At 46.4% G+C, this 11,931-nt stretch overlaps 4 protein-coding genes across 5 annotated transcripts; 2 read left to right on the top strand and 2 right to left on the bottom strand.

Moving 5' to 3' along the window:
* Positions 1–251: 251 nt before the first annotated feature.
* ZC3H3 (Zinc finger CCCH domain-containing protein 3) lies at positions 252–2,565 on the bottom strand. Its single transcript, XM_017077802.4, has 4 exons — positions 1,772–2,565; positions 1,107–1,655; positions 814–1,009; positions 252–758 (listed from the first exon to the last, which is right to left on the bottom strand). The coding sequence occupies exons 1-4, from the start codon at positions 2,446–2,448 to the stop codon at positions 381–383; spliced, it is 1,800 nt and encodes a 599-aa protein (XP_016933291.2). The 5' UTR covers positions 2,449–2,565; the 3' UTR covers positions 252–380.
* A 224-nt stretch (positions 2,566–2,789) lies between these two features.
* Pus7 (pseudouridine synthase 7) lies at positions 2,790–5,900 on the top strand. Its single transcript, XM_017079098.4, has 5 exons — positions 2,790–2,981; positions 3,038–3,228; positions 3,293–3,664; positions 3,721–3,823; positions 3,883–5,900. The coding sequence occupies exons 1-5, from the start codon at positions 2,863–2,865 to the stop codon at positions 5,309–5,311; spliced, it is 2,214 nt and encodes a 737-aa protein (XP_016934587.2). The 5' UTR covers positions 2,790–2,862; the 3' UTR covers positions 5,312–5,900.
* Positions 5,620–11,898, top strand: LOC108013310 (broad-complex core protein). Of its 2 annotated transcripts, none has more exons than XM_017079100.4 (7): positions 5,620–5,761; positions 8,119–8,213; positions 8,558–9,621; positions 9,686–10,230; positions 10,286–10,344; positions 10,415–10,516; positions 10,571–11,898. In XM_017079100.4, the coding sequence occupies exons 2-7, from the start codon at positions 8,137–8,139 to the stop codon at positions 10,758–10,760; spliced, it is 2,037 nt and encodes a 678-aa protein (XP_016934589.2). In that variant the 5' UTR covers positions 5,620–5,761; positions 8,119–8,136; the 3' UTR covers positions 10,761–11,898. The 2 variants fall into 2 exon arrangements, with proteins under 2 accessions (XP_016934589.2, XP_016934588.2); XM_017079099.4 differs by having other exon boundaries at positions 5,695–5,833.
* Positions 7,218–7,977, bottom strand: LOC108013311 (transcription factor Adf-1). Its single transcript, XM_017079103.4, has 2 exons — positions 7,771–7,977; positions 7,218–7,713 (listed from the first exon to the last, which is right to left on the bottom strand). Exons 1-2 carry the CDS (start codon positions 7,916–7,918, stop codon positions 7,265–7,267), a joined length of 597 nt encoding a protein of 198 aa, XP_016934592.2. The 5' UTR covers positions 7,919–7,977; the 3' UTR covers positions 7,218–7,264.
* Positions 11,899–11,931: the final 33 nt, after the last annotated feature.

The raw sequence follows: 11,931 nt of genomic DNA, 5'->3' as shown, positions 1-11,931 counted from the left end.
GTGATCTGGTCACACCAAGAGACGTGAGAGATCGATTAGGGTTGCCAGATGATCTTATGCACTGAAACAAAATTTCATGTCCTGAATCAGGACTCCTGATATTGTAAGTATGATCAGTGCATTAGTTTTTTAGTTTCGTTTAAAGCTTAAATATTTTAAGTTAAATATATTCCTATAACCACCTAGTCCTAGCTAAATATTATGAACTGAGTAAATACCTCCCAAGACAGTACACTTTAATTTAACGCAAGATTGGATTTTATTTTTTATTAAATATTGAACGTAAGCTACTAAAAGTTTATCTTAGAATAACGCTAATATGATACTTAACCAAATTAATTTGTACCTGAAACGTTGGGTCCAAGTCGTCTCACATTGCTTTACAATTCCTCTTCGCCGCCCAGGGGAATAAAAGAGGGCAGGGTGCCCAGCTGTGGTCGTCGGCCAAGTCGAGTGGCTCCCGTCTCCGCTGGGTCCTCTTTCTCCACTTCGATCTCTTCCTTCTTCACGTCATCTTTTGGCAATATTACTTCTGTCGGTTCTTTATGGCACCCGAAATACCGTGAACTGGTGGGCAAATCATCCTCCTTGGCTGGCTCCTTCGGGGTTTCCGGGATACCTCGTGGTTTACTGGCCGTTTTCGGCCGCGATATGACCAACCTCTTTGATGGCTGCTTCTTGCAGAACACACACTTGGACAACTCGCACTTGCCCTTGCGCTCCAATTCCGGGCATGCGAACTCATGACGCTTGTTGCACTTAAAAAGAACAAGAGAGTTAATAGGTTATCACCGCAACAGTTGACCAATATACCTCGGCAGCCAGCGGACAGTAGCCACGCACAAAGTCAATGCAGATCTCAGCCTTGCGGCTGAGCTTCTTGTGCAGGTAGGGGCAGTCCTCTCGGACGCAAACGCCGCGCAAATAGTACCGACAGACGGGCATCTTCTCTAGGGTCACGTTATGGGACAGCAGGCAGTCGGGCTTGGTGCATTCGCCACGCAGAAAGCTGAAATTAGAGGATTTCAAGGAGGTAACCGCATGGGGGAATTCGAATCTAGAAAGCCATCGAAGGTTTAGTACTCAACGGCTGGCCTGGGACAAACCTGACACAGATGGCGACCTGCCGCTTGTCGTGCAGCTTGCGACACTTGCCGCGACTATGGGCGGCGCACTTGCCCAGTTTCTGGAAGATGGCACAAGGCACATTGGTCTTCACCAACGACTTGTTGAGCAGCGTCAGACTTCTCTGCCTGGCGGTGATCAGGTGGGCCCGCGACACGTGATTAGTGGTGCGTATGAAGACATTCTGAGTCTTGGGTGAAGCCACATAGGTAAGACCGCCGATGTCGATGCGTCGCAGGATGCTACGGTTCACGCTCATCTGGGGAGCCGCAGCAGCAGCTGCTGCGGTAGGAACTCTGGTGAGACGGCAGCCCGAGGGATCTAGGATAAACTTATTGCCGCTGACGAATAGTGTTCTGCCGGAAAGGGAACGCTTCAGGGTCCTTGGGCTTGTGGACTTCGTTACCCTTGCCGAACTGGCGTCCAGCTTGGTTATCTTGTTCTTCGATATCTTCTTGTACATCACGCCGTGTATGCTGACCATGCTGAGGGACTTGTTGACGCCCAGCCTCAGCACCTGTGGCTTGGTGCTGTAAGGATATAAGGAAGATCAACAAGTGAAATAGAAATATACATTTATACATCTAACAGAGTCGCCTTTAGTGTTCACAGTCAGATTCTTCTTCCATTATAGGCGAGACCGTACCTCAATTTCTTGCTGGACTCTGCTTCATTGGTGCGTCTCAGGGCGTACTGGCCCACAAACTCCTTCAGAGAACGACGCTTCTTGACGAGTGGCGTACAGGTGAGCGAAATGGAGCGCACTAGTTTGTACCTCGTGCGTTTGGCAGGCGGCTGAGGTGGAGGAGGAAGGGGGGCAGAGGCCGCTGGCGTGGATTTCACAGCTCCTTGGCGCACAATCTTTCGCTTGGATATGCTTACCAATGGAGGCTGCACACGGGTGGACGTTGCCGGCGGAGGAATTGGCCTCACCGGAGCAGCTTTGGTCTTCACTGGAGCCTTGCGTACCAGACACGTGCTCGCCTTGCTGATGATCTTAGCGGGCGGGGGAGGGGGAATGGCAAGGGGAGGAGCCGCAGGCAGGGGAGGATTCTGTTGGAAATTGGAGGCGGAAACCTGTTGCAGCAGGAGCTGTTCCTGCTGCTGCCGCTGGAACTGCTCGTACATGGCCTGCTGGCGCTGCAGAAAGTGCGGATTGATGTGGATCGCGGGCTGTGGCTGAGGTGGCGCCTGGAAGGCCTGGAACGGCACTTGAAAGGGCAGCTGATGCGCAGTTTGACCTTGCAGATGGAAATTGGGATTGATGTACACCTTCCGCGTCATGGACGGCTGTCCCTCGTCGGCGCTCAAATGGGGCAACATGTCGTCACTTCCTTGGGATACCTAGCGAATGAATATTGTGCCTATTTTTGGTTATTTCTCAAATTTAACACTTATTCAATGGCTGTCTACGTCGTTGCCAGATGACTCAAGAGACTTAGTGTTGGTAAACGTTTCAGTACCATCGATGGCGGGAAAAAATACTAAGGAATGCTGGTGCTGTTAAATATACCACAAAAAATTAATTTTTAAATAACTTTTAAATTAAACTATTCAATAATAATTTTTAATTACCAATATTTTTTATTTACAATTTTTAAAATTTTATTAAATACCGCTTAACTGTGGTCACTCTAAAAAACGTGCGAAGTTTATTCTGAATGGCATCGTCATATGTTTCGCAAAACGTGGATTTCATTTGGCGAGAACTTTTTTAAACGGCAATTTTGAATTAAAATGGGCAAGGATCGTGGCAGGGGACGCAGGAATCATCATTCCGGGCCGTACAACAAAAGCAACTGGCGTGGCCAAAAGAGGGATCGCCCCCAGAACAATGGAGGTGGTCAGCGCAACAGGTAAATTTACTATCCTATAAATAATCTTGTTGTTAACCGGCTATTTTCGTTGGTAGATCTACGCCACAACAGAAATCCACGCTGCGGGAGAACCAAGTGGGCATTACGGAGTTCACTAATCCAGATGCCCCTGGTTTCACCGGCATTCTGAAGTCCCGCTTTTCTGATTTTCATGTAAACGAGATTGATAGCTCCGGCAAAGTACTGGAACTAAATGATCTAAGTGTTCCAAAGGTGGCTATTGTGGGTTCGTAATAGATAGCAACTATTTTCCAGACTTAAAGGAATTAATTTATCCCATAATATTCCAGCTGTGGCCGAAAAAGAACTGGACAACTGGCGGGAGGAACTGAAGGCAGTTATTGGTCCGGATGTATGGCAGGACATTGCCAATCTGGCCGAGGCCAAAAACGATCCCAAATTAGATCAGAAGGTGGAGATTGATGTGACTACTCTGGACAAGGAGCAGCGAACACAAGTGCATCAGCTGATCAAGCAGCTTTACAAGGGTAAACTACTGTCTACCACCCTTGGACAGCAACAGGTAAAGCCGAAGCCACAAGAAGAGCCTTCCGTGGAGGAGAACGATCCAGCTAAGGATGAAACATCAGCCCAGGAAGATCCCCAGGTGCCGGCGGAGGAGAAGAAAACCATAAGGATAATAAAGCCAAAGCCAGGACGCGGTTAGTACTAAGTATAAAGGATGAAGAAACCCTTTCTAATGATTCCATTTCTATAGGAGACAATCGCTGGAGCTTTCCCGCCGATTATGTGACCTTCCTAGTGCACAAAACCAATCTGGTTACCAGTGATGTGGCCTCAACTCTAGCCTCGCGGCTAAAGTAAGTTAAAATCCTCAGAAAGCCAGTACATGTCTTGAAAAGACTTTCATTTCCAACAGCATGCGACCCTCGCAGGTCAATTACTGCGGCATCAAGGATAAACGGGCCAAGACTACCCAGAATTTCTCCATCAAACGCCGTACGCCGGAGAGCATTTTGAATGCAGCTCGCTGCCTGCGGAATGTCCAGATCGGCAATTTTGGATTCCAGTCGAATACACTCAAGTTGGGCGATCTGCAGGGCAATCGTTTCCGTATCGCCCTGCGCCACATAGCAAAGGAGAAACGGGGCGAGATCGAGCTGGCGCTGGAATCTCTGCGAGATCGTGGCTTCATCAATTACTATGGCCTGCAGCGATTTGGCAACAGTGCTAGCGTGCCCACCTACGAAGTTGGTGTGGCACTGCTTAAGAGCGATTATAAACTGGCCTGCGAACTGATCCTGAAGCCACGCGACTCGGATGTCGAGTTTATGCGTCCAATACGCGAAGAGTGGTGGAAAAACCGCGACTCCGTGGCGGCAGCTGCAAAAATCTACGGCGACAAATTCATTGAGAAGAAGCTGCTGGACGGCTTGGCCAGATTTGGGGAATCGGATTACTCTTCAGCTCTGCGGCAGATACCACGGAACATGCTTATGCTATATCCTCATGCCTACCAGAGTTTGATTTTCAACAGGATTGCCTCTAGAAGAATCAAGGAGTTTGGTTTGAAACTAATTCCCGGTGATTTGGTTTATGTGGAGCAGGATCAGTCAGAAGTCGCTGCGGAGCAGGAGCAGCCGACGGAGGACTTGGAGGAGAAAAAGGAAGAGGAGAATACTGAAGATCTTCCAGAACCTGTTGAAGAGGACGAAACCATCGAAGAGGAGTCTGTTTTCAAACGGAAAGTTCGCCCGCTAACAGCAGAGGACATCGCCAGCGGCAAATATAAACTCTCCGATGTGGTACTCCCCCTGCCGGGTCACGACATCACCTATCCCAGCAACGAGTGCGGTGCCTGGTACGAGGAACTGCTGGCCGAGGTGGGTCTCTCTTCGGACCAACTCAAGCACAAGGAGAAGACATATGCCTTGGCCGGGGCCTACCGTAAGATGATCATTTCGTCCAGTGATCTCAAGTGGAACTTTAGGTTCTACAACACGCCAGAGGACACCCTGATTGCCTCCGACTGGGAGCTGTTGAAGAACATTCCAATAACACCAGAACCGGCAGAGGCTGAGGCCAAATTCCTGGCACTATTGCTAGAATTCTCGCTGCCCACGGCCGCATATGCCACCATGTTCCTGCGGGAACTCTTGAAGCAGGACACTTCATCGGCCTCACAAACCCAGCTGGAAAAAGAGGCCATGTCTAGGGAAGAAGTGGAGGAAAAGTTGGTGGTAGCAGAGGAGGAGGAGGCAATGGAGGTGGGCAAGGAAGCAGCCGAAGAGGAGGTACAGGAGGCTAAGGAGGAGGTGGAGGTGGTGCAGGAGGTGCAGGCCAACTGAGATACCAAAAATCAATATGCTCGGGAAATCAATTTTACGCGCGCTTCGTATCCAACTTCAAAGCAACCACAACAATAACAATGCGCACGTGAGGACGAGGGCTGCTCTCTCGCATCCTGTGGCTCGCACCCTCTCTGCCAGTCTCTTTCGCTCTCTCTCAATCAATGCCTAGGAGAGTCCTTTTGGTCCTGTCCCTTTGACTGCGATTCCATTCGTTCGGTGGCCAGCAACGCGAAAGCTCGAAACGACGCGCTGCGCAGTTTTCCCAGCTCAAAAGTCCAAGTCGCACGGTTTTCCCCAGCGTTCTAAATGAAGACCAATAACAATTTAATAATTAACAACAAATAACGAATATCTACGGTTACCCCCAAAACAAAAAAAACCCCGGACTCGATCCTGTTTATCCAGCGAAGGGATTTAAACCAAATAGATACCAGGAGGAGAGCCAAGGTGAATTACCAGTTAAATGTAGCATTTAAACGTTTTGGGCGCGTATTTTGAAAAACCCAAAATTATTTAGGCGTAAGTATTATTCGCATTGGAATAATTGTTTATAATTAAAGAGCGGTCGATAGCATTGAACTTAGAACGATACAGAACTGTACAATATTTTATTTTGGCTCTGCCAGCTTATTGATTTTTGTTGTGTGCTTGTGCTGAAATCAATCGATAATACGGTGTTAATACCAAGAGCAGGGTCCGGGAATGGGAAGGTGGCTGGCCGTAGGAGTAGTTCACATAGTGGTTTAGTGCGTCGGGGGTTTACAAGGGGGTTGGGGGGAGGGGGATACCAGGGGGTAGTGGCATCAGTCGTTAAGGGTGCACGACGCTCCTCGCTCGTTATGTTTTTGTTTCGGCCCAGCACCGCCCCCCCTTTGGGAGTCCTCAAATTAATAAACTAAATGCTTGTTTTGGCGTCGTCGCTCCCCTTCGATGGGGGCTTCCCCCCGATCCGATCCAGACATGGATATTGGACATGTTATTGCTTGCGCGCGCACTCTTTGACTCTTTGACCAGCTCCCAGCAGCTGCGTCATAGTAGGAGTTTTTTGGCGTGGCTGAATTCGATTTTCCGTCGCCTACCACCTGCCCCGCCAACCAAAGACCATACAGATAGCTTCCTTTTGCATTACTATATTATCCCCTGAATCCTTGGTTTATAAATGACCTTTCGAGACAAATCTCTGCCTCGCTGGGATTTAAATAATTGATGCTTTGTCGAGAGCTTCAAAAATCACTTCTTTGTTATATTTAACAATTCAGGTTGTAATTTCCTCAGGTGTAGTGAGAAGTAATAAATTGCACTATATCTCAATAAGAACAGTTTATAGGTATTTAAGATTGTCATCTACAGAAGAAAGTATTATTTTCTAGAGATCAAAACGTACACTATTTATATATTTAAAAATGCAATAGTTCGGTACATACAAATTCTTAGGGTACACTTAAACATTAGAGGTCTATGGTCAAAAATTAATCGCAGGAATGAAATTTTAATATTGCATACTATTGAACTAATCAGTTATTGATAAAATTTGCAAAGATTGTTTGCTAAGGAAAGCTTTGGAACTTTAATATTATCTTGTTGTTCTAAGGAAACTACTGTAATTTACTGGCTCTAATAATTTGAGGAATCGCTCGAAGCTTTCCCTTTAAATGACCATATTTTTCTTTGTTTCACTTCTAGATGGTTGCGAGTTAAACTTTATATTTAACTTGATTTAACGATTAAATTTGTTTTATAATATTGAGTATTGCGTATGAAACATTTCATAAGAGAATTACTAAATTAATTTACAAGAAAATATTACTATTGCTCTATAAATTTCGTGCATTATTTAAATAAATCTTAACCTAATGTGGCAAAAATGTTCTTAGTCTACAAATTAAAAAAAGACTTGAATATTAAGTTTTTTCGAGATGCTGATGCTTTGTGACTAAATTATTTCCCATTCTATATAACTATATCATCGATTTGTTCGTCGTTTAGGGCGCGCAGATTGCATTTGCAGAGGTAGGCCAGAATCCTTTTCTCCGCCTTTATGCGGTTTGCTTCTCCAAGTCCTTCCAGCAGGGCCTCTATTCTTTTTTCTGCCCTAACGGGCGCAGCGGGCGGAGCAGGATGAGGATTTGTGGGTGGCGGGGCTACTCCCGCGACGGCCAACTGCTCATCCATGGCCTCCTGTAGCGGATCCTCTTCGTCGTGGACTTCCTCGATGGATTTCAGGGAGTTCCGGTTCAAATCCCCCGAATTCCGATGACTAATGGGATGGTGATGCTGTTGCAAAAAATGGAGATGCGGCAGGAGGCTCCAATCGGAGCCAGTGCCTCCGGATTTTTCCTTGGCCAACTCCCGACGCTGCTTGGCCACCAGATGGTTCCAGCGACTGATACAGGCATTAACTAATTGAAAAGTTATACGAATTTATAAATAATTATATAGGAAATCCAACTTTATACCATCTGTATTCAAGGATGTTGAGATGCTGCCCCAGATCTCCGAGTTCCGCTTTTTATGGGCTTCATAGGGCGTGCTCCTTAGTTCCCGCTCATAAAGCTTGGGATTAGCCCTCACCAATTCTATAAGTCGCGTGTCGAACTCGGACATTTCAATATTTTATAAACAAAAAAACAAAATAATCCGGAGGAGTATGACCGTTAGTCTAGCTGATAAATATACCGCTACAAAAGCAGGGTTGTTCGACCCACTATTTTTCATTACAACTGGGGGTGGCGCGAGATTCAAAAAGCCCACCTATTCGACTGGCGGCATTTATTGATTTATTTATTGATTTTATCGTCTTGCAGGCGCTGTCGGCCGCAGAGATGGCCGCCGAAAACTATCACCTCAAGTGGGACTCGCACCTCTCCTATCTGAACTCTTCCATAGCCACGCTCTACAAGTAAGTATAATGGCTGGAATCCCTAAAAAATGTATAAATTGTTTTTAAATTGAAAAGTATGATTAGATTTTTAATCAATTTTAATGTGAAGGCATGGCTTCATTTGTTATACATACAAAAACAATAATAGTAAGAAGTACCTTTTAATAAAGTTAGGATTTCATCTTTAGTAATTTGCTTTGTAAAACAAAAGAAAACGTTTAATGCACACACTAATATTTTAAGTTTTCTGATATAGTTTACTTTACTTTGAGTTTCAATTATACATAATTTCAACAACTTATTATAAATTAAATATTGTACACTAGTTATAATCAAATTCTAATGTTATAATTTCTATCTAGGAACGAGAAGTTCGCCGATGTGGTCCTGTACAGCTCCTACAACAGCAGCGGAATCCCTTCCGATATACCCACGGTGGGCATCTCGGCACACAAGTTCATCCTCAGTGCTTCGTCCCAGTTCTTTGCCACCATGTTCGAAACGGCACCGATAACGAACCCCAACGGAGTGCTCTATGTGGTCCTGCCGCCGGATCTCAGCCACCGGGCCATCCAGATCCTGGTGCAGTACATGTACAGCGGTGAGGCCACCGTCTCCAACGACATCCTCAACGAGGTGCTGCGCGGCGGCGAGATCCTCAAGATCCGCGGTCTGTGCCGCACCAGCTCTTCCAATGGCGGTGGCTCCGGCTCCGTTGTGACCACATCGCACCACCCGCATCCGCTGGCCGGACATCTGCATCCGCGTGAGGCGAGCGCCATGTACATGTCGAATGGCACACGATCCGCTTTGCCACCTCCACCGCCGCCCCCGTCATCAACCATGTCGGCCCAACTTCAGGGAGATATCTACGCCAGCAAGCCAGGAGGATCCACACGATTTGGCCTGGAACACCACCACCCCCACCTGTCGTCCCATTTGGGCCACCCTCCTCAGCAGCAGCAATTCCGTGGTCTTGGGGTCTCGGTGATGCCCAAGGACTCGCCCGTGATCATCAAATCACCCAAGTTGGCCGCCCACACTGGACTCCTCACCGTGGCCAGCAGCAGCAAGCTGGGCATATCGGTCAACAAGGAGGTGGCTATCGATCCGGAAGACAAATGCTGCTTTGCGGCTCCCGGGCAGGTTGAACCTCAGTCACATCCACCGCCACCAACCTCAACGTCAACCGCTGGCGGGGGCGTAGGTGGAGGAGTTGGCGGATCAGGTGCTCCACCATCCCAACCCATTTCCATTTGCACGGAGGTGGGCTGCAGTAGTTGTCCCATGACCGCCGGACCAAGTGCTGATCAGGCCGAGACCACGCTGCGGAGGACGGAGTACGAGGAGCAGGCACTTCGCGAGCGGAATGAGGTGGGACTGGTCTTTGAGCGACGCCTAAGGAGGGAGAGTGCCTGCGAAAGATGTGAGTTTATATCAGGTCCAACTAATTAATGGTTTCATACCTCAATTATTATAATCTTTACCAGCTCGTGACTACTATGAACCTCCCCACTTTGAGCACGTGGTGCCATCCCGCCTGGCTGCCACACCACCGCCACCACAGCAACCATCACATCCGTCGACACTGCGACATCCGCACAACTTCCTCACCATCAAGCAAGAGCCGACCGACTGGAGCAACAACCCACCAAATGCCTCCACTGCGTCCAACAACAACAACCTGGAGGAGGGGCCACTGGTGTCGCCCAAACAGCCACTGGACTTTAAGATGTCTGCCGTCAAGCTGGAAGTCAATAGAGACCGGGGAACACCCTCCGAGGAGAATGAGGAGCACACACTGCGTGACTACAATAATTTCAAGCAGCTGCTTGTGTGCGAGATCTGCCAAAAGTCTTTTGAAGACACCAAGATGCTGGTCCGCCACCTGGGCACACATGCCGGTGATCCGGCGGGCAGTACGGATAGGAACCTCCTGCCATCCAGCGCCAGTGGGAGTACTGCCACCGCCTCCAGCAATCTCGCCCTGCGAACTGTCAAAACCTATGTGCCAAAGAAACGTCGTCGAGTTTCGGTAAGTTTTTAAGATTCAACTACCCATTCAGATCTGTAATATATTTTTCTTACAGCAACAGGAAAACAATATGGATCACGATCACGTCACCCTGCTCTGCGATTTGTGCTCCACGTGAGTAGAGTTTTTCAAAATACCCACCAAGTTCAGAATGATCTCTAATATTTGATTTTTGTCCTTATAGATCCTTCGATACGCCTGCGGAGTGGGTGCGCCATATGAACAGCCAGCACACGGAGATCGAGTTGGCCATGTTCAACAGCAAAAAGGATGGCGAGCAGAAGGGGTGTGTGTCCTAAGGGCTAGCCAGAGCACACTGATGAACTCTGTTCACTTGCAGCCAGCAGCAACAGCCGGCGACCAGCAGCTCTTCCACAGTGTCCACCAGCCAAATGCAGCCAAAGTATCCCAGTTCCACCGCCACCCGATCGTCGCAGTCCCTCATGCTGCTCAAGATGAGCAACGTCGATGCAGTGGCAGCTGCAGCAACATCCTCATCACCCGGACCATCGACCACACCGAATGCCTAAGTACAGCCATGGATCCTTGGAGCAGAAACACCAATATCAAAACACCATTGCTTCATCTAAAATATTCGACCTATGAAGAAGGCTGAAGAATTTGCGTCAGCAGCATCAAGACACCATACATTTTGTTCGATAAATTCAAGTCGTTCCAGAAATCAAAAAGAGGGATGTTTATAATGCAACAGCAAGAACCGTGATCAAAATGCAACCAGTTTTGCATATTTTATAGAGCAACAAACAAAATACAAAATCGCAAAAAAAAAATTAACGAAACTGTAAACGAAACTTAGAATCGGAATCGTCAGGCAACGATGCAAAACAAAACAAAATAAGAAATTTGGAAACGAAAGCAAAATCAACATTTAACTCAAGTGTGTAGAATTTTTTTAAGTGTACGTATTTACTTAGTTTTAGCTACTTACTCCCCATGTAATTAAATGTAACAACAACGCGCAATTGATACGAAAAAGATAACGATACAGTTTAATCATTTTAAATGTACGAATAATTGGAATTTTTTTATCAGCGGACATTGACAAAAGGAATTCTTTAAATTAATCTTTCTTTTCTATGCAAATCATAAGGATTTTGACCGAAAAGATTCCATTCGTAGGACCAAAACAGTGGAGACATTTGATATAGAGTTAATAATCATTCTTTATTACTTTTCATTTTCTTTAAACTTTTTATTTTTCGAATGTAATATCTGATAACTACTATTTTGTATGACGCTATCGCGGCTTTATGATGTCAGCAACTCTGTTGTATATGTACTTTTTTATATTTTTTATAAGGCTTCAATAGACATTTCGAGAACTTTTTTGTACATAGATTAAGTTTTATTTTGAAAGTCCGCCGATCGAAACTTTTTGCGAAAAGTTCAAGAACTTAAATCTCTAAATGTATGTGTAGTAGTTGGAAGTTCAATTAAAAAACTCCCCCCAACCATGTAAAAATATAATATATATATATTTACAAGCAGGCGTGATTATTAACAAACTAAGTAGATGTAAAAACAATGCAGGAGGAAGACTGTATCCTCCCCAAACAAATGGAAAATGTAGTAAAGCGTTTTAAATCGAAATAAACGTCTACGATGAGAAATCGTTTTTAAATGCGATACCGAAGAGCACCCAGAAAACTAAGAGTCATGTTGCGAAAAGCTCGAACTCGG

This window comes from Drosophila suzukii, chromosome 3, assembly GCF_043229965.1.
Source record: "Drosophila suzukii chromosome 3, CBGP_Dsuzu_IsoJpt1.0, whole genome shotgun sequence".
NCBI classification, from domain to species: domain Eukaryota; kingdom Metazoa; phylum Arthropoda; class Insecta; order Diptera; family Drosophilidae; genus Drosophila; species Drosophila suzukii.
Note: the sequence above shows the minus strand (reverse complement) of the source record. Positions and strands in the feature narration are given on the sequence as shown.

What these genes read in the sequence shown, in the direction of transcription:
- ZC3H3 (XM_017077802.4), bottom strand. Translation starts at nt 2,448, where the DNA reads ATGTTGCCCCATTTGAGCGCCGACGAGGGACAGCCGTCCATGACGCGG. An exon ending in GAGTCCAGCAAGAAATTGAG is followed by an intron (nt 1,656 to 1,771) that starts GTACGGTCTCGC and finishes ATATCCTTACAG; the next exon opens with CACCAAGCCACAGGTGCTGA. An exon ending in ACTGTCCGCTGGCTGCCGAG is followed by an intron (nt 759 to 813) that starts GTATATTGGTCA and finishes GTTCTTTTTAAG; the next exon opens with TGCAACAAGCGTCATGAGTT.
- Pus7 (XM_017079098.4), top strand. Translation starts at nt 2,863, where the DNA reads ATGGGCAAGGATCGTGGCAGGGGACGCAGGAATCATCATTCCGGGCCG. An exon ending in GGAGGTGGTCAGCGCAACAG is followed by an intron (nt 2,982 to 3,037) that starts GTAAATTTACTA and finishes TTTCGTTGGTAG; the next exon opens with ATCTACGCCACAACAGAAAT. An exon ending in ACTCTAGCCTCGCGGCTAAA is followed by an intron (nt 3,824 to 3,882) that starts GTAAGTTAAAAT and finishes CATTTCCAACAG; the next exon opens with CATGCGACCCTCGCAGGTCA.
- LOC108013311 (XM_017079103.4), bottom strand. Translation starts at nt 7,918, where the DNA reads ATGTCCGAGTTCGACACGCGACTTATAGAATTGGTGAGGGCTAATCCC. An exon ending in AACATCCTTGAATACAGATG is followed by an intron (nt 7,714 to 7,770) that starts GTATAAAGTTGG and finishes CTTTTCAATTAG; the next exon opens with TTAATGCCTGTATCAGTCGC.
- LOC108013310 (XM_017079100.4), top strand. Translation starts at nt 8,137, where the DNA reads ATGGCCGCCGAAAACTATCACCTCAAGTGGGACTCGCACCTCTCCTAT. An exon ending in CTCTGCGATTTGTGCTCCAC is followed by an intron (nt 10,345 to 10,414) that starts GTGAGTAGAGTT and finishes TTGTCCTTATAG; the next exon opens with ATCCTTCGATACGCCTGCGG. An exon ending in AAGGATGGCGAGCAGAAGGG is followed by an intron (nt 10,517 to 10,570) that starts GTGTGTGTCCTA and finishes GTTCACTTGCAG; the next exon opens with CCAGCAGCAACAGCCGGCGA.